This window comes from Arachis stenosperma, chromosome 7 (assembly GCF_014773155.1).
Source record: "Arachis stenosperma cultivar V10309 chromosome 7, arast.V10309.gnm1.PFL2, whole genome shotgun sequence".
Classification (NCBI taxonomy): domain Eukaryota; kingdom Viridiplantae; phylum Streptophyta; class Magnoliopsida; order Fabales; family Fabaceae; genus Arachis; species Arachis stenosperma.
Window position 1 is genome coordinate 41,290,048 of NC_080383.1, and position 20,892 is coordinate 41,310,939.

A 20,892-nucleotide genomic window follows, 5' to 3' on the forward strand; every position below is an offset into this window, starting at 1 on the left:
CCTAGGTAATTCACCTCTTCCATGGAAGGGTTCTCAGGATCATTAGCTTCTTCCTCAGATGAAGCATCCTTAGTACTGTTTGGTGCATTTTGCATTCCAGACAGACTCTGAGAAATCAAATTGACTTGTTGAGTCAATATCTTGTTCTGAGCCAAAATGGCGTTCAGAGCATCAATCTCAAGAACTCCTTTCTTCTGACTTGTCCATTGTTCACAGGATTCCTTTCAGAAGTGTACTTGAATTGGTATTTGCAACCATTTCAATCAATTCTTGAGCTTCTGCAGCGTCTTTTCAGATGAAGAGATCCTCCAGCAGAGCTATCCAAAGACATCTTGGATAGTTCAGAGAGACCATCATAGAAAATACCTATGATGCTCCATTCAGAAAGCATGTCTGAAGGACATCTTCTGATTAATTGTTTGTATCTTTCCCAAGCTTCATAGAGGGATTCTCCATCCTTCTGTCTGAAGGTTTGGACTTCCACTCTAAGCTTACTCCATCTTTGTGGTGGAAAGAACTTTGCCAAGAAGGCATTGACTAGCTTTTCCCAAGAGTCCAGGCTTTCTTTAGGTTGAGAATCCAACCATATTCTAGCTCTGTCTCTTACAGCAAAAGGGAATAGCATCAGTCTATAGACCTCAGGGTTAACCCCATTAGTCTTGACTGTGTCACAGATTTGCAAGAACTCAGCTAAAAACTGATGAGGATCTTCCATTGGAAGTCCATGAAACTTGCAATTCTGTTGCATTAGAGAAACTAATTGAGGCTTAAGCTCAAAGTTGTTTTGCTCCAATGGCAGGGATAGAGATGCTTCTCCCATAGAAATCAGGAGTAGGTGCAGTAAAGTCACCAAGCACCTTCCTTGCATTGTTGGCATTGTTGTTGTTTTCGCTGCCATTTGTTCTTCTTCCTTGAAGAATTCGGTCAGGTGCTCTAAAGAGAGTTGTGCCTTGGCTTCTCTTAGCTTTCTCTTTAGGGTTCTCTCAGGTTCAGGATCAGCCTCAACAAGAATGCCTTTGTCTTTGCTCCTGCTCATAAGAAAGAGAAGGGAACAAGAAAATGTGGAATCCTCTATGTCACAGTATAGAGATTCCTTTAGGTGTCAGAGGAAAAGAAAAAATAGAAAGAAGAAGGAGAATTCGAACTTGATCAGATATAGTTCGAATTGTGCATTAAGAAGGAGTGATACTCCATAAATAGAAGGATGTGAAGAAGAAGGGAAGAGAATTTTCGAAAATTCTTAAAAGATTTTGAAAACATTTTGAAAATTTGATTGATAATTTTCGAAAATTAAAGTGAAAAAGAAATCAAGTGATTTTTGAAAAAGATTTTGAAATTAGAAATCAAAAAGATTTGATTGAAAACTATTTGAAAAAGATGTGGTTAAAAAGATTTGATTGAAAAGTTATGGTTTTAAAAAGATGTGATTGAGAAGATATTTGAAAACAATTTTAAAAGATATGATTTGAAATCAATAAAAAAAAATTTTGATTTTAAAATTAATGACTTGCCTAACAAGAGAAGATATGATTCAAACATAAAACCTTCCTTAACAGAAAAGGCAAAAATGCTCAATCAAATAATTGTTAGTAAGTATCTTTGAAAAAGGAAAGAAATTAATTTTGAAAACATTTGATTGAAAAGATTGATTTGAAAAAGATTTGATTTTGAAAAACTAAAAAAAATGATTTGAAAACAAAATCTTCCCCCTAGCACCATCCTGGCGTTAAACGCCCAGAATGGTATACATTCTGGCGTTTAACGCCCAAAATGCTACCTTTGGGCGTTAAACGCCCAACCAGGTGCCCTGGCTGGCGTTTAAATGCCAGTCTGCCTTCTTCACTGGGCATTTTTGAATGCTCAGCTTTTTCTGTATAATTCCTCTGCAGTATGTTCTGAATCTTCAATTCTTTGTATTATTGACTTGAAAAGACACAAATTAAAAATATTTTTGGATTTTAATAATCAAAATGCAAAAGGAATCAATTAACAATGCATGCAAGACACCAAACTTAGCAGTTTGTATACTACTGACACTAACAATATGAGAATGAATATGAGACACAAAATGCTTCAAGTCAATAGAATTCAAAGATCAAAACAAAAATGTATGCATGGATTCGAAAATTATAACAAAAACATGCATTTGACACCAAACTTAGGATGAGACACTAACTTAAGCAAGAAACATCAAATATTTTTGGTCTTTTTATGATTTTTTAATTTTTTTTTTTGTGTTTTTCGAAAATTAAATGGGAAAAGGTATCAAAATTCTTAATGAGAATTCCAGGAATCAGTGCAATGCTAGTCTAAGACTCCGGTCCAGGAATTAGACATGGCTTCACAGCCAGCCAAGCTTTCAAAGAAGCTTCGTCCAAACACTAGACATGGCCAGAGGCCAGCCAAGCCTTAGCAAATCACTGCTCCAAAAGCAAGATTGATAAGAAATCAACAAGTTCTTGTGGTGATAAGTTGAAACCTCGGTCCAATGAGATTAGACATGGCTTCTCAGCCAGCCAGATTTCAACAAATCATCATGAAACTCTAGAATTCATCTTCAAGAATTTCGAAAAAAAAATAATACCTAATCTAAGCAACAAGATGAACCGTCAGTTGTCCAGCCTAAACAATCCCGGGCATAACACCAAAACTTGATGTTGTTGCCGGATCTTGGCACTGATGTTACCAAAAGCTTGCTCAAAACTTGAACAATCCCCGGCAACGGCGCCAAAAACTTGGTGCGCAAAATTGTGAACAATACTTTTTCACAACTCAAATAATCCCCGGTAATGGCTCCAAGAACTTGGTGGCTCAATACCATGGCATTACACAACTTCGCACAACTAACCAGCAAGTGCACTGGGTCGTCCAAGTAATAAACCTTACGTGAGTAAGGGTCGATCCCACGGAGATTGTTAGTATTGAAGCAAGCTATGGTCATCTTGTAAATCTTAGTCAGGCAAACTCAGATGTATATGGTGATGAACGAAAATAACATAAAAGATAAGGATAGAGATACTTATGTATATCATTGGTGTAAGAGCTTCAGACAAGTGTATGAAGATGCCTTCCCTTCCGTCTCTCTGCTTTCCTAATGCCTTCATCAATCCTTTCTTACTCCTTTCCATGGCAAGCTCGTGTAAGGTTTCACTGTTGTCAGCAGCTACCTCCCATCCGCGCAGTGAAAGCTAATGCACACTCTGTCACAGTGCTGCCAATCACCGGTTTGGTTCCCTCCCCTACCGGAATAGAATAACTCTTTTGCGTCTGTCACTAACGCCCAGTAGGTTACAGGTTTGAAGCACATCACAGTCATTCAATCATTGAATCCTACTCAGAATACCACAGACAAGGTTAGACCTTCCGGATTCTCTTGAATGCTGCCATCAGTTCTTGCCTATACCACGAAGACTCTGATCTCACGGAATTGAATGGAAGAACAATAGTAATTGCATTAATACTCGAGGTACAGCAGAGCTCCACACCTTAATCTATGGTGTGTAGAAACTCCACCGTTGAAAATACATAAGCATAAGGTCTAGGCATGGCCGAATGGCCAGCCTCCCAATGATCGGTTTGGGCCATCAAATCTTGGGCAAAGTATGGACTATTATATATTGCTGGAAAGCCCAGGATGTCTACTTTCCAACGCCGTTGAGAGCGCGCCAATTGGGCTTCTGTAGCTCCAGAAAATCCACTTCGAGTGCAGGGAGGTCAGAATCCAACAGCATCTGCAGTCCTTTGAGTCTCTGGATCAGATTTTGCTCAGGTCCCTCAATTTCAGCCAGAAAATACCTGAAATCACAGAAAAACACACAAACTCATAGTAAAGTCCAGAAAAGTGAAATTTAATTAAAAACTAATAAAAATATAATAAAAACTAACTAAATCATATCAAAAACATACTAAAAACAATGCCAAAAAGTATACAAATCATCCGCTCATCAGTCGCCGCTGGGAGGAGCCGAATAAGGATAGGAGGTCGCTGTCACGTTCTGCCTGATGTTGCCAGCGCTGAAGTCAGCCGCTACTACCGTCGAGCTTTGTTGGAGCTGGTTCTGCCTTTAGGGGGGAGGCTTGCTCAGTTCTGCCTCTGCTTCTGGTTCTCACAGCTGCTAGAGCCTCTACCACCATCAGAGCCACCAGCATCACCATCCTTCTTGTCTCGATCTCAACTCTGTAATTCTTGAACCTACCATGCTTTTATCTTTGTTTTATTTCAATTTTGTTGATCTCCGCCAAGTTTTAATTTCATCAGTAAATATATCTCTGTTTTAGTACTGGCATTGTGTTTCTACTATTTCTTACTGGTTCTAATGCCATTGCCGCTGTTGCTGTTAATTCGGAATAAGTGGGTTTGTCGCGTTTGATTCGTGAGTTCGGTTAATCGCGGTAGGGACGATTTCTTAAACTCAATTTACTATCAAGAATTGTTATAAGTAGATATTAATATAAAAAATACTTTTTTTATGATTTTGTAAGTCTTATGAATTGAACTGAGTTGTCTTGAATGGATGTAAATACTTGTTTGAATGGTTTATTGATTGATTGAAGATGTCTAGTCTGTTTTTTACTTGGTTTAAGGTTGTTATGATGATGATTAGATTGTGACTGTTTCCGATTATTGAGTTGGAAAACCAGTTTGATTAAATACTATGAAAAGTGATTTTCTTGGTTTGGAATTAATTTTGATATTGAAAATGAACCGATACAGGAAATGGATTTTATTGATTTATCGGATATGATTCTGAGATTTGGAAATGCTTTTCGGTATTGAAATTAGTTTGATTTATTGGAAATGGTTGAAAAGAGTTTGAGAAATGGTTTGGTTTGGACCCGAAAAGGGTGGTAAAGTCCGAGTTTTAGAGAAGATGCTGCCAAATTTTTTTAAAACTCTGAGAATTTATTTGAAGCATTCTTTAAAAAGAAAATTGGATTTAAGAATCATATTATTTGATTTTGATTTATTACGGAAAGAGTTGTTTTATGTTTGATTTATTGAGGAAAGAAGTATGCTTCAAGTTCGAATTATTAAGAAAAGAATTATGTTTGAATTCGATTGTTAAGGAAATAATTACGTGTGTAATTTTGATTTATTAAGAAAAGCTTTATGTTCTGCGTATGATTTATTAAGAAAATATTATTCTTTGATTTTCAATTTAGTAAGAAAAGAATTATATTTTGAGTGTGATTTGTTAAGAAATGAATTATGTTTTATTTGGAATTATTGATGAGTAGAGTGAGAGGTATGATGGGAGGAATGATAATGATAGAATACGAATGAAGAAAAATGATGTTATGATCTTAAAGTATGACTTATGAATGATTATGAATGAATTGGAATGAATATGGTACATGAGTCATGATTGAGGATGTTTGATGATGAGTATGGTGACAGAGCACCTATCCCCTCTAATGGTGACAGGGCACCTATCCCCTCTAATGGTGACATGGCACATATTTTCTCTAATGGTGTCAGGGTACATAATTCCTCTAATGGTAACAGGGCACGTAATTTCCTCTAATGATATTAATGTGCAACAAAGACACAGTGTCCGGGTTAGCTACTGGACATATCGGGTTTGGCTATAAAACCGACAAATGAGCTCATTAGCCATAGGCCAAGCATGTATGATATGCATTTGCATACTTTTCTTGAGTTTGAATTTTTTTGGTTTGCCTAATTCCTAAACTGTTATTAACTGCTATCTGAGCTATTTGCTGTAGCTGCTATCTATACCTAGGTGATAGGTAGGATTATGGTCGGTCTAGATTTTTCATGAATAGAAAATAAAATCACTGTCATAGTATATTCCTAGACCAACGTGTAACCCTATCAATCAAATTTTGATTTGGTTGTCACAAAGTCAACCCCAATAAAAAGTAATCGAGAGTATTGGTCTTGGGTCGTCCTCAAGAGAATGGGCAAACATGTGCATCAATATTGGTTAGAATTCTGGAGTTGAGAGTCATAAACAAGAATTTAAATTACTAAACTTATCATGCAAGAAATCTTAAAGTGCAAGAAACTAAACCAAAGCAATTAAAACAAGGTGTAAGTAAATGTAATCTAGCAAGAGAACATGTAAAGCTATTTCTATTCTAAAACTAAGTAAACAACTAAACTAACTATAACAAGAATCACGCAATTGGAAATTTTGGGTTTCAAATATGAATAATAAAAAGAACTCTTGGCTATGCATAGGAATTGGGGTCACCATCCTTGTCTAATTACCATATATTAACAATTATGAGTAACCAAACTCATTAAATCTACTTCTACAAGTGAAGTACATCAAATGGCTTGATCAATTTCAACTCATAAGTCCCAATCCAACTACTAATTGGCTTAGTAGTAGATTGGTGTCAATGGATATCAATTTGACCACTAGGGTTCTCAAATCACCAAATCAATTTGACCCAATGACTCAAGTTCACCCAATTTCCTTAGCCTAGGCCAAGAGTATGGAAAACTACTCCATAATCAAAGGAAACATTTCATCAAACACATGGTATGCACTAACTAAAGACATGCTTAAATTGCAAAATTAATTGGAAATCACAAGTACCCACTAGAAATTATCAATAGGAAACAACTCAAATAACACCATCAATCATAGAAAACATCAACGCACTAATAAAAATTCAAGATCCACAAAGTTCATAAAATGAGAAGAAAATGAGAAATGATAAGAAACACAATTCTAACACAAGATCTAAACAAAATTATAACTAGAGAACTCAAATTAAGTAATTGAAACTAGAAATTAACAAGACCCAATTCAGAAATTCAACAAAGGAAGATCAAAACAAACTAAATCCAGAGAGAAGTAAGAGTTTCTCCCTCTGGAAAATAAGAACATAAAACTAGCTAAAATTATGTGTATATTGTCCAAATGATTAGATCCCCCTTTCCTCCTTAGTCCCTTGGGTCTTTTCCATGCAGAATCAAGTTGGATTTGGGCCTGGTGCCTCTCAGAAGTTGTCAGCCACGATTTCATTAATGAAGTCATGTGCTGGGCGTCACCCGTGCGCATCATCTGAATTCTGCAAGCCACGCGTACGCGTCGAGCATGCGTACGCGTCGAGCATGCGTACGCGTCGATCACTGCTGCGCCATGCCATGCGTGTACGTCAGCCACGTGTGCGCGTCGCCACCAATTCTCCAAAGCTTCATTCTTCATGTCCCTTCCACTTTTGCATGCTTCATTTTCATCTTCTAACCCATTCCTGCCTTATAGATCCTGAATCCACTTAACAAACACATCATGGCATCGAAGGGTAATAAAAGAGGATTAAAATATAGCAGTTTTAAGGTTAAAGAAGCATGTTTTTAACCATGAAGCAAACTTAGGAAGGAAACACAAAATTATGCAATTTATATGAATAAGTGCAGAAAATATTGATAAACCCCCCAAATTCTACACTAGATAAACTATAAAATTAGGGTTTATCATTGTGTTTACTTTGTCTATTTTGCCTGTGTTTATTCTGATGTGGTACTTTTGAGATTATTGGTGATGAGTTGATGACTGTGTTGATTGATTATGTGATGGGCTGAAGGCTGTGATTGGTTTCTGATTGAGGTATTAGTAAAGTATGAAAAATCAAGTTAGTTCAGCATAGACTTAATGAACTTATGCTTGGAACACTTTGGTCATTTATACAATATAGGAAACTGAGTGAGATTTTTCTTATAAGAAAAGAAGGGTTTTGGATTTCTGAAAAATTAAATATTGTTTCTTTGAAAAGGTTTTGGATGATTAACACTTGGATTTTAAAAAGATTCATAAGATGAACGATAATCTCTGCAATCGAAAAACTGTTTTCTTTTAAATATCCTCTTATAACAATTCTTAAACCCTCTACTAAGAATCCTTTCGAGGACAATGTTCTCACTCCCCTACAAAATTTCTTTTTTAGCGACAGGTTCAGGATGTTTTGGCGTGAAGCCGCGACCGATCTACAAACTTTATATATATGTTGTACTTTCTGTTTGTTGATTTAATTGAGACTTTACCCCTCGTCAATTGTCATTTGAGATTTTAGAGGGGCAGGATATGTATTTAAGAAGTTTGGTTAAGTTTATGTATTTATTATTATGTGAACATAATTATGTGATTAAGTGGGTTAACATAAAGACTTTTTGATTTCATAACTAAGGATTCGGTTTATATTTGCAAAGACTCAATATTAAATAAATATAATATTAAATTAACATATTAGAGGTAAGCAACACCTGAACTTTTAGTACGATTATGAGGTGTTAAAAGTAACCGTGTTACAAGAACCAGGGATTCTCGGCATGGTAATGATACCCACAAACATAATATATAAGGTCCCAGGAAAGCTCCTAGAACTCCGACACTCAGATTTAAAACTCAAAACTATAATTGAAAACCATAAGCAAGGTAAGTTATCTAAGGCATTTAGGCTCTAATCCCATTCTAACTTAACCCCTCAATTCTCACTTTCCTCCAATCCTCCGAAACTCTGGTGGAACTGCCCTCGTCACTCTTCCGCCAGACAAGAGGCCTCTCAATTGCACAGACAAATAATACAGACAAGAAAAATATAAGTAGAATACAGATACAACAGGTAGAAAGTATAGCAATTAAGCATAGTAATCATGAAGGGAAACCCAAATAATGCACAATCAGACAAAACAAACATATGCATATGATGTATGCCTGCCCTATGGCTGATGAGTCTCATCTGTCGGTTATAAAGCCAAATCCGACATGTCCGGTAGCTAGCCCTGGACAGTTCTTCGTGTGCGCATCTCCAAGAGTCTATGCATAGCTTTTTCTCAATCATTTATCAAATTCAACTCATTTGGAGAATTTCTGGGGAGTTAAAGTGCCCGGCCACATCTTGCGACGTATGATCAACAGAGTATTAAGTCTCAACCTAAAGCGAGTGGTGGCTAGCCACTACATCTACCCAGGAAAACTCGTGTCTCAGATAAGTTGAAGTGCAAAAGCCAAATAATAATTCAATATTAATCATTCATTATCAATTTCCATCATCATACATAACATCATCATCACTACCGCACTTCCCCAATAGCACATCATTTTTTTTCAAACTTTTCTTCATCGCCAAGTTAACTTCTCCTCTAAGTTTACTCCTCTCCCAATAATTAGAAACTTAATTTATGACCTTAGAAGGTAACTATAGAGGTTTGGAAATTGGAAAATGGTTAAACTCACAAGAAATCCACTTTTTCCCCAAGAACAAAGGTTTGTGTACGCATGCATAATCTCACGTATGCATGGGTGTAAATTGCCCAACTCGCGTACGCGACCATCGTCCGTACGCGGATGCCAAACAGCAAAGATATCCCGCATCGTGTGGCTCTTGTCCGCGTACGCGGGCTTGAAAAATCACCTCTCGCGTACGCATTCACACGCCTGCGTAGGTGAGACATTTGGACATAATAAAATGCTCGCGTCACGTGTGTGTACCACGTACACATGCCCCTCAAATTTTGTTATTATAATTTTGACTCACCTTTACAGATCACAAAAAAGGGACACATATCTTAAATAAACTACTCTTATGATTATATATCTATATTTACATATGTATATACATGTTGTTATTATAATTTTGACTAATGTTCATGCAAGAAAAATTTTATGATTGATTTTCATAAATCAAGTCAACCTCTTTACATTTCAAAGAACAGATAGAAAACAAACAAACATCATAGATTTACAAAAAAATACAAAAACATAGCACAAAAAATAATATAAATAGATAGAAGTTCATACCTAATATGTGATAGAGATGTATTTGTGTTAAAATTTGTGAAGATTAGGTTGAAAAATAAAAAATATGAAGACTGTGTTAGAATTTATGAAAGTTATGATGATAAGTTAGAAATATATGAGGATTTTAATGGCAATATAGTAGCAGAGAATATGTGTGAAAAAGTAAATAAAATTTGATAAGCACAAGTTAGCTTTGAAAAACTCCCGCTTAGGTGCTTTCAAAAGCACCCCTAACTTTTAAAAGCCGCAAGCACAAGCACTTGGACTTTTTAATTTACCAAACGCAAAATGTGGTGCTTGTGTTTTTTAAAAGCACAATGTCACGGCCTTGGACACATTCCAACGCTACCGTGCCAGCACTCAGACTTACTCAACCTCTTGGGCTAAGACCAAGTCAGCCTAACCCTCAATAACTTAGCAAGAAAGCTAAGAACACAAGAACACAAGAGAAAGGAAGCCTTGGTGGAAAGAACACTTTATCAAGTGTTGGTTACAAATGATTCACACACATTAACTTCCACTCCCTATTTATAGCCATCCACCTCCTTAATTGATGGTTATGATTAATCTAATCAACGGTCTAGATTAATCATCCAGAACCTTCATTACAAATATCTATCCTTCCATATTTCTCTAAATACTTCTAGATTCTTACATACTACTCTTCATACTCCTAAATACATCCACACTCTTCTAAAATACTCTATGACCTTCCGGAGTCTTCTAGAACCTTCTAGGGTATTTCGGGACCTTCTAGGACATTCTAGAATATTCTGGAACCATCTAGAACATTCTCAAATACTCCAAAAAACAATACAAACACTGTTAAATCTAACATTCTAAAATTTACTGTGACAACAAGCACCTCTTGAAAAAGCTTTACCAAACCAAGCCTAAGTCTAATTAGTGAGTTTGGCTAGGACTTGTGGATTAAGATCAATTATACCTAGTTCACTTTCTCCCGATATTTGGGAATGACGAAGTGGGATTAATTCTTCTTAATTATCATGTATGCGGTCGATGACATAGATAGGAAACCTTAACTCTCAATCCTTGCCAAGATGCCTTTTTAGCATTTGAATTTCTTATGTGCTTTTTAATATCTTGTCATTTAATTTCTTGTCTTTTACCATCAAAACCCATTTTCTCAAAACCAATGATACGCGCACCTCACTGCAATTCCTTTGAGAGACGACCCAGGATTTAAAACTTCCGGTTTTTATTGATTTGTATTGTGACAATTTTTTAAACTCCGACATGAGTCATTTGTTGATTTGGAACTATACTATCGACGAAGCAATTCTTTTTGAGAGAATTTTGAACCAATGTTTGGCTTGCGTCATAAATTCGACGGTAATGTCAATATTGTTTTTTAAAAAAATATTGTGACGCAAATTTTTTAAAATTGGTTTCTTTTTAGTTTTAATTTTTTTTATTTAAACTTATTTTTCACACAATTAGTAGTCAAATTATAAATAATAGATACTAATTATTTAATATTAAACATCAAATGTTCAAATAAATTAAAAGTGAAATAAATTAAATATAATGAAACAGCCAAACAAAGCCCTGATCACAAAAAATTATTCAGTAATTATGAGTAATTTATATTATTTTGTTTAACAGTAATTATGGAACTGTTCTTATTGTTTGGATGTTGTATTTTTTTATTTAATTATTCAGTATTGTGTTTATTATTGTTGCTTATTGTTGGTGTTTGATCTTGATGGTTCTTATTGTTGATTTTTGTTCACTGCTATGTTTTGTTCTTATTGTTCTTGATTGTTACTATTTTTTTTACAGTGCTGTTTATTTGCTGTGTTGCTGTTTTTCATGCTATTTTTGCAATCTTATACTTTGTGCATCTTAATATTTTGCATTCTCTGAATTGAGTTTTGATTATTTAATTAAAGAATTGCTCCTAACAAAGTTAAAATAGATGTTTGAGAGAAATAAATAAATCACCATTTAGGATTGTGTGATTCAGCCAAGTAGTTTAAGGTTTTGAATATGACTCTTTTCTTTTGATTTTGATGATTAATAACAAATTTTAATATTTGTCTTTGATATTGGATATTTATTTAGTTTGTATTTAGATGAGATTATAATACTTTGGGTAATGTAATACTTTTAATTTGGATAAAATTTTAAGATTTATATTAGAATATAATTATGTTTTAGTATGTTAATTTATATTTAATTTATTATTTTATTATAAAATCGTTATTCCTAACAAACTAATGGCTTGTTTGGGTGAACTTCTAATAAAAGATCTTTTTTCGAATTATCTATTTTTAGAAGATCTTATGGAAAAGTAAAAGTAATTTTATATTTGGATATCTCATGTAAAAAGATTTTTTTATCTATCAATTATGTTTGAGTATAACAATATAAAAGTATTTTTTGTTTATTTATTACATAAAAAATATTCTTTTTTTAAAAAAAATCTTTTAAAAAATATAAATTACAATTTTTTAAAAAATATTTTTTTTATTTTTTTAGTATTAAATACAAAAAATTTGTCAAACACACTAAAAAATAAAAAAAATATTTTTTTGTCTAAATAATAATATCCAAACAAACACATTTTTATAACATGTTTAAATCAGTAATTAAAGTGATTTAATGTCCGATCCCATTTTTATACCCTTGATAATTTCATGGCCCATTTTTTCGAAACAGATTTGAAGTTTAAGGTTTAAAATAAGCCCTTACCATCTCTCTGATTTGTTATTAGTCCAAATGTGTAGTTGAATAGCATTAGTGATTATGCAGCGCAAAGAGAATGAAACTCCACAAGGTTTTGGAAATTTTCAATTTTTATTTTAAGTTGTGCGTAACATGGTGATTGGTGAAGTTGTGTTTATGAAAAATTTGCAGGGCAAGCAGCTTCTGTTTTGGTTGAATTCTTGGAGGTGGCTATTACCGCTGTTGTGTTTCTTAAAGGCGTTTATCCTTCTGGTTTCTTGCTTCCTTCTTTGGATTCTCCCTCTTCCATGCCCTTTCTTCTTCTTCTTCTTCTTCTTCTTATTATTATTATTATTATTATTATTATTATTTGGTGTTGGAAAAGGTGCATTTGAGAGGAGAAGGTATATGAATGTGGTGGTTCAAAGAGCACGCCACCCTCAACTTAGATATTACATACATGCTACTGTCTCAGGGTTTCTTCCCTTTTTACAAAAGGTTAGGGTTTCTTCTTTTTGTGAGTTTCTGTTCTAATTCTTTGAAGTTTTACTCAGCCTTGTAAGGATTGTTGTTGATTTTCTTGCTTTGATATTAAATGAGCTGATATAGGATCCTTGGATTGTCATGTGGATTTCAGAATTAACATGAAATGGGGTATATATCGTAGTTTTACCTATTGTTAAGCAATGGCATTGTAACATTGTGATGATATAGCCTGCCTCCTAGAAGTATTCCTATAGATCCTCCTAATTCAAAATTTTACTCACAATGGAGTAGGTTGTAATTATACAATATTCAAGGATAATTCAATGTACATGGTAAGTATAAAGTAAGGAGGATTTTTAGGCATACCAATTAGCAGGTTTGATCGTTTCTTTTGTATTGAATAAAATCTATAAGTAGAGTCGGAGTGCAACTAAGACTAGCTTCTGCGAAATTTTTAAGATTTATATTTGGATCTGATCTCATCTCTACATACTTATCAATCTTGACAGCAAGGTGATTTCAGTCAGTGTCTTGTCTATGATATCTACTTAAAGGGGAAAAACAATAGTACTCTGTTGGATGAAATAGAGAGATGATTCGAGTGTTATTAATGAATGATATAGGAAAGTCATCTTAAGTTCAGGAAAAATTTTGCTATACAGCTATAGGACCTAAGATCTTGTATGGAATTGAATGTATGAAAGGCCAACAGTGTAATAAGCTCAATGTTGTACAGGTTAGGATTTTGGAATGCATGAATGAATATACTATACGAGGAAGTGAATGTGATGAGAGGACCTATAGAAGCACCAGTAGGAACTAAAAAGAGTATAACTAAAATTCTAAAAGTGGCTTCATGGGCTTCATTTGATACATATAGTTCACCTCTCTTGGTAGAAAGTACTTTTATATATATTATGATAAAATCCTTTGAATTTGATGTTGGTAGAATGTAAAGTAAGGACATTTTGGTTTCTAGGCAATTATTATTTTAGAGTTTTTATAGAATTTTGTGCTAAAATTTTGTTCATAACTAACCAACTTAAAAGTTATGTTTTGATGCTGTAGGCTTCATCTTGTACCTAATTATACTTATTCTAAATCTTTGCTCTTTTCTTTACCTGCAATTTATATGCTTGTGTGCTAGTATGAAACAGCTCAAGGATGTTATCTATTAGAACTGAGTGCAATGCTTATATAGTTATGTCACCTATAAAGCCACTTATTATGCTTAGAATGTTATCTCTTTATGTTCTATTGGTTAGGTAGTGATTCCCGTGTTAGTTTCTAGTATGTTCGAATAAAGCCAGGATAATTCAATGTATGCTTAGAATAAAGCCACTCCTCAATGCACAAAATCTCTCGAATTTACCATCCATTAAATATTTACTTGTTATTCTTCTAAGAAATATTTGATTGCAGAATGCTTAAATAATCCAACTTTCTTTTCCAATTGCTTTCTTACGGAAACCTGGTTGATTTTCACTCATCCCTACATTTGTTAGGGCATGGTAGATAGAGTAGCTGTTGTTTTTTTCAACACTGACAATGTTCCATTGGAGAAATTCATATTCAAGCTCACAGTGAACCAGTCGTATGGTTCATCCGTGGAAGGGGTGGACCTTCAGATCTCTCTTAGATCATTCCTTGCCAAGCTGTCAGTCTCGGAATCGCTTACTAAGAAGCTTCCTCCAGGTGAATTTCAGTATCGTGCAAAGTATCTCTTTCTAGTTTCATAGTTTTTTTCCTGTGCTCTTTTGGTATAAATTCATGATAATCCCTCTCCCTCTTGTATGTATGAAAAAATGCATGTCCACATTGACATACCTCATGTTTTGTGGTTCATATAGATTTGTATTTTTGAATCAAATCTAATGGTCATATTTGAATCAGGCCTACAAAGCCATCAATTAGGAGTCAAGAGTGGATCAGATGGACAATAGTCCAGTAGGCAAGGTAGGGAGATACCCAAGAAAATTTTAGAAGATATTATTAAGAGTGATTTGAATATAATTGGGTTAAACACAGTTGTTTTTAGGAATGTTAGATATATAATCATTCATATGTCTCTTCCTATCCGTTTAAATTTTTGAAAAAAATGGTATCATAACTTAGTATCAGAACTTCTACGATCTAAAAATCTAGACTTTGATCCTTGTTATCTGATAAGAATATACAGACAAAATTAAAAGGAATAAGAAAAGACGGATGAACGATAAGAAAAGGCACAACGGAAACACAAAAAAAATAGATAAAGGTTTTTCTACTAGATTTCTAAGAACCCTATTTTTAGCAACCTAGGTCACCGGAAAGGATTTCTTACTAGACCTTGACTTTTAAAGAACTTGTCCTTGACAACCTAGATCAATTGGTAAAAGTTGAAAGATAACTTAATTTAAATCAAATTTGATTTTATTGGATTAGATCAAATTTGATTTAAATTTAAATTCCTAAAAATATGATAACCAATTTAAATCAGATTTGATCTTATTAGATTAAATCAGATTTAATTTCATTTTAAAACACCTAAAGATACTACTAAACAAATCAAAATCAAATAAAATCTTTTGATAAATCTTAGCAACAAATCAAACTAAAATATAGACCTAATAAATTCGAAACTAAATACTAATTTTTTGACTTCCACTAAACTTGAAAAGTACTAGTGGATTTCTCATTGTCGTGACTTAGCCGAATAAACCTTGTCATGTCTCCCTTGGTTAGCAATTGATGCATCTTTTCATGTATGAGTACTGCCAAGTTCCCAAAGCTCTCCTTGAGTTTCTTTGCACGTGCCCTAGTGATGGAGCTTTTTGAAAGTGTGAAATCTCCATTCTGTCCTTTTGCCTTAGGATGCTTGGATTTTCCTCCCCCGCATGTATCATTCCCTCCTTCAAAAAGATTCGTTCTCAAATCTGTATCCATATCAAAAGGAGAAAGATCAAAAACATTGAAAATGGCGGAGACATTATACTCATCTAGTAGATGAACCTTATAGGCATTATCGTGGAATCTCTCAAGCACATGGAATGAGTCATCTCCTCTAGCATCAAGTTTAGACGTTCTTTGAGTAAAAATCTCTCCTTACTCAAATGAACCCAAATCCAATATTCTGATTTGAAGACTATATGCTTTCGACCCTTATTTACTCTTTTAGTAGGGGCCTTGTTCTTCCTTTCAATCATGTCACGAGCATTCTCATGTATTGTTTTAACATTCTTAGCCTTGCTTGCTCCTTCTAAGCTAATAAGATCACTTAAAGAAAAACATATTAAATCCAAAACTAGAGGGTTAACATATACAAGTTCAAAGGGCGAAAAACCAGTAGAAGAATGAATTATCTTTTTCTAAACAAACTCGATAAAAGATAAACAATTTTTCCAAATTTTCAAATTCTTACCAACAATCGCACTTATTTACTACTTCAGTTTGAGGATGACGAGTAGTAGCATATAATAATTTTGTTCCCAACTTACTCTACTAACACTTTTCAAAAGTGACTTAAGAATTTTAAATCACGATCAAAAACAATACTTTGGGAAATGCCATGTATGCATACATCTCTAAAGATCAGATCAACAATGTTTGTTGCATTATCAGTTTTATGACATGCAATGAAATAGGTCATTTTACGAAATCTATATACCACAATAAAAATAGTATTTCTATCATTTCTAGTTCTAGGTAAATCAAAAACAAAATCCATGAATATATCAACCCACAAATGTATAGGAATGGGTAAAGGGGTATACAAACTATGTGGCTGTAACTTAGATTAAGCTTGTATACATGCAATGCAATTTAGCACAAAATTTTTCAACATCTCTACGCATGTGTAGCCAGTAAATGTTAAAATAATACATCTCAAGTTTTATACACACCAAAATGACCCATCAAACCTCCACTATGTGATTCCAGAATAAGTAAGTCCCTTATGGAACAAGTAAGCACACAAATTCTATCACCTCGAAAAAGAAAACCATCATGCTTGTATAATTTGTTATATGCATCATTCTCACATACATCATATATAGGCGGCAAAATCAGGATCAGTTGCATACAATTCCTTCATACACTTAAAATGTAACAACTTAGAAGTAAGGATAGTGATTAAGAAAAAAATTCAAGAAATTATACCCACTTGGCATGTCTTTTGTTCAGTTTTCTTGATCCTTCAAGTGTTTTAAGGATTCATGGTCAATATGCATCACAAATTCCTTAGGCAGCAGATAATGTTGCCAAACTTCCAACGCTCGCACCAAGGTATACAGCTCCTTATTATAAGTTGAGTAGTTGAGACGAGCTCCATTCAATGTTTCACTGAAATAAGCTATGGCTCACTTTTCCTACTACATCAAAACAGGACCTATACCCATCCCGAAAGCATCACATTCTATTTCAAAAGTCTTAAAAAAATCCAATAACACAAGAATTGGTGCAGAACACAACAAATCTTTCAAAGTGTTAAAAGCAATTTCTTGTTCTTGTGTTCATTAACTAAAATTATTATCAAAAGATGTAGGTTTTAGATGGGAATAAGAATAAGAACTTGCTTCTAACACTTTGAAAGATTTGTTGTGTTCTGCATTCATTCTTGGGTTACTAGATTTTCTTAAGACTTTTGAAATAGAATGCAATACTTCCGAAATTGGTATATGTGCTGTTTTGATGTAGGAAAAGTGAGTCAGTTTATTTCAATGAGAAGTTGAATGTAGCTTGTCTCAACTACTCAACTTATGATAAGAAGTTGTATGCCTTGGTGCGAGTGTTGGAGGTGTGGCAACATTATCTGCTTTCTAAGGAATTTGAGGTGCATTCTGATCATAAATCTTTAAAACACTTGAAGGACTAAGAAAAGTTGATCAAACGACATGCAAAGTGAGTAGAATTCCTTGAATCTTTTTCTAACTAAGAGAGAAAAGACAAGGCTCATTAGGCTAACTCAGGACAGCAAAAAATCCACTAGTACTTTTAAAGTTCAGTGGAAGTCACAAAATGAGTATTTAATTTCAAATTTATTTTTGTCTATATTTTAATTTAATTTATTGTTAAAATTTGTCAAAAACTTGATTTGTTTCGTAGTCTTTAGGAGTTTTAAATTTAAATCAAATTTGATATAATCTAATAAGATTAAATCTGATTTAAATTGGTTATCATATTTTTAGGAATTTTAAATTTAAATCAAATCTGATCTAATTCATTAAAATTAAATCTGATTTAAATTAAGTTATCTTATGAAAATGAAAAAAAAATGAATTTTTATAAACAAAATTCACGGAAATCCAGAAAAAAGTTCTTGCCTGAGGAGGCGAGTTATATATATAACCATTTATATGTCTTCTACTAGCTTAAGCTTTTGGGAGAAGTGATATCATGACAAGTGCATTATACTATTGTTTGATTCATGTAACTAACCTCATCTTAGAAGATTAAGCTTAATTGTTAGAAATGGTTTGATACATTTGTAAACCATGTGCTGAATTCTGTTCTGTCATGCTAAAACTGAATTCGAGGTCTCAAAACACTTTCATCTCTAAACAGATTGCAGGTGGGAGATCACAGGCAACTTCCAATTGCTTCCGGAGACAGGCACAAGCAAGGAAGCTAACTTCTGGATCCCAACCGACACTAAGCAGTGGGAGCAGCCCCCTTTTATAACTCCTATCAGGTCAATGAGCAGCGACCCTTTGTGCTTGCAATTTTACATTGAGCATCCAAGTTTATCAGAATCATCAGTGCTTTGAGAAGGGAACTCGGAGCTGTAGTGCATGTGCATATATATATATATATATATATATATATATATATATATATATATGTTATAGTAAGAAGCTTTAATTATATTGCAAGTCACTATATATAGTTTGATGCAATTTTCAATTAGGTTTTTATAGTTGAAAAGTTTTTAATTATATTGAATAAAATTGAGTAACCAAGTCTTTTAAAAAAGCGTAGTGGCAAAAAAAAAAAAAAAAAAAATTGGACAGAACAACTTATTCAATTCAACCAAAAGTTTGGTAGCCATTTTTTTTCCTAATCAACATCTCAAATCTAAATGTATTGATTTTATTGTCTCCTTGATTCTTCATATAATGTTTGATACTGCATACTTCTGTTGGAGAAAAAGTGTTTTGCTTTGTTTTATAATGACCAATTAATAATGAGCTTGAATAGTTATCATCAATTATGAAATTTAACCAACCTCCAATTAATAATGATTCATTGATTTGGAAAGATGCCCCATGCCAATAAAGAATTTTCTACAATTTTGGTTTATATATTTAAAGTTAGAGTTTTCATTTCTTTTTAAATAATTTTTCAATCAATATTCCTAGACTTGATTCCATGATGGATCAATGTTTTATTCCTCTCATGAGGTCTTTTATATTTACAGTCTTTATTTTTTTAAAAAAATTATTGCATTTAATTGTCTTGATGGTGCTTTCCCACTTTCTAATGTGATTTGACCAAATCAATCTCTAAAATTCATTTGCCACCACCCACCATTTTCTTGAAACTGAGTCATTATTGTTCAGTAGCATTATTTCTTCCTTTAGCATAAGCATTAACATGTAAACAATTCTATCACACTCCAATTATACACCCCGCGAAATTAAATAAAAGAATAAATAAATACATAAACAAAGTTGAATAACTTGAAAAACATTATTGTCTGTCTAGTGTGAGTGAGTATCTACGTGAATCTTTCAATATCAGCGTTCACTCTTTCAACTCTTGTAGTCAACACTGATATCAACTACTTCCCACGTTCTTATGCTACTTTTTTTTATACACAACACATTAACAACCCCTCTTTTTTTCTTTTTTTCAAATTGCAAACCTATTTACACATGTAATAGTCAATTCTTGGTGGTAGTGGCTGTTTGTGCATGTTCTCAATCTCGATCTTAATCTCGAGTGTTGATTAAAAGAAAAGGTACCATCTTATTACAAGCACTAGTAGCGGTTCCTGAATTATATGGAGACTCTTTCTTTTTCTGACTTGATCAATGGTCAATGTAAATGCAACATCACATGATTTATTGATTGTTATATATGCTTTTATTGTTATTGTCCAAATTTTAATGAAGTCCATTCTTTCAACTACTTTTTCTTGCTAATTGAAATGGCAAAGCATTTTGATTAATTGAAGTGATTCAATACCCTTTTTCTTTTTTTCTTTCTTTCCTATCAAATTATGGGTATGCAAATTCAGTGACTAAGAATGCAACAAGGTAGATCTTTTTTTTTTTAAAAAAAGAAAAGGTACTATATGGAATTATGCCTTATAAATGAAAGAAAGTATTTACTATATTTTATGAATGGATAAAAGAGCAAGGACATGATCATTGTTCAAAGCTTTTTATTGGTCCAAGCGAAGGTAGAGCATTTCCTTACTTTGAGCACTTTTTTTCTGCAATTCGTGTCATCAACTATGTCACCCACTTTTTCGTGCTTATTGGGTTTGGGAGGCATAATTGCAACCACCCACAATTTAATCTCATTTTCGAAGATTTTTCTTGGGTGTGCTCCACACCATGAGACTAACTTTTTTGACTTGGTGATCATTCATATTAGTCTTCTTTCAATTCTTTCTCCATTGATTTCAAGCGATGTTAGAATAATCCATGTGCATTGAATATACCATATTTTACCATTCGTACTATTCTTTTTCGTCCCACTTTCCAAACTTTGTTTTATTGCCACGGTTTCCTATAGTGTTGACCCTAATGACTCGTGTTTATTTGAGATACTTATTAAATCTTAAGGATAAAGAATATAGAAAAAATACGAGTAAATGGTTAAATTAGTCTCCGAAAGATCACTCATTCTCTAAATTAGTTTTTTCAAATTTTTTTAATCAAATTCGTCTTTCAAAAATTTTAAATTAGTCATTTTAGTGCTACCATCACTTTCATTGCTAACGGCATCAAAGTTTGTT

The 20,892-nt window shown here is 33.5% G+C and overlaps 1 protein-coding gene and 1 non-coding gene across 6 annotated transcripts; both read left to right on the top strand.

Moving 5' to 3' along the window:
• The first annotated feature begins 385 nt into the window (after positions 1–385).
• LOC130942466 (small nucleolar RNA R71) lies at positions 386–493 on the top strand. Its single transcript, XR_009071036.1, has one exon. It is a non-coding gene; the product is annotated as a small nucleolar RNA R71 (small nucleolar RNA).
• An 11,930-nt stretch (positions 494–12,423) lies between these two features.
• Positions 12,424–18,895, top strand: LOC130940234 (DNA polymerase zeta processivity subunit). Of its 5 annotated transcripts, none has more exons than XM_057868322.1 (5): positions 12,424–12,576; positions 12,657–12,962; positions 14,456–14,645; positions 14,844–14,906; positions 18,492–18,723. In XM_057868322.1, the coding sequence occupies exons 1-4, from the start codon at positions 12,562–12,564 to the stop codon at positions 14,891–14,893; spliced, it is 561 nt and encodes a 186-aa protein (XP_057724305.1). In that variant the 5' UTR covers positions 12,424–12,561; the 3' UTR covers positions 14,894–14,906; positions 18,492–18,723. The 5 variants fall into 5 exon arrangements, with proteins under 5 accessions (XP_057724305.1, XP_057724302.1, XP_057724301.1 ...); XM_057868323.1 differs by lacking the exon at positions 14,844–14,906 and having other exon boundaries at positions 12,434–12,576; positions 12,657–12,737; positions 12,850–12,962; positions 14,528–14,645; positions 18,492–18,895; XM_057868320.1 differs by lacking the exon at positions 14,844–14,906 and having other exon boundaries at positions 12,434–12,576; positions 12,657–12,737; positions 12,850–12,962; positions 18,492–18,888.
• The last annotated feature ends 1,997 nt before the right edge of the window (positions 18,896–20,892 follow it).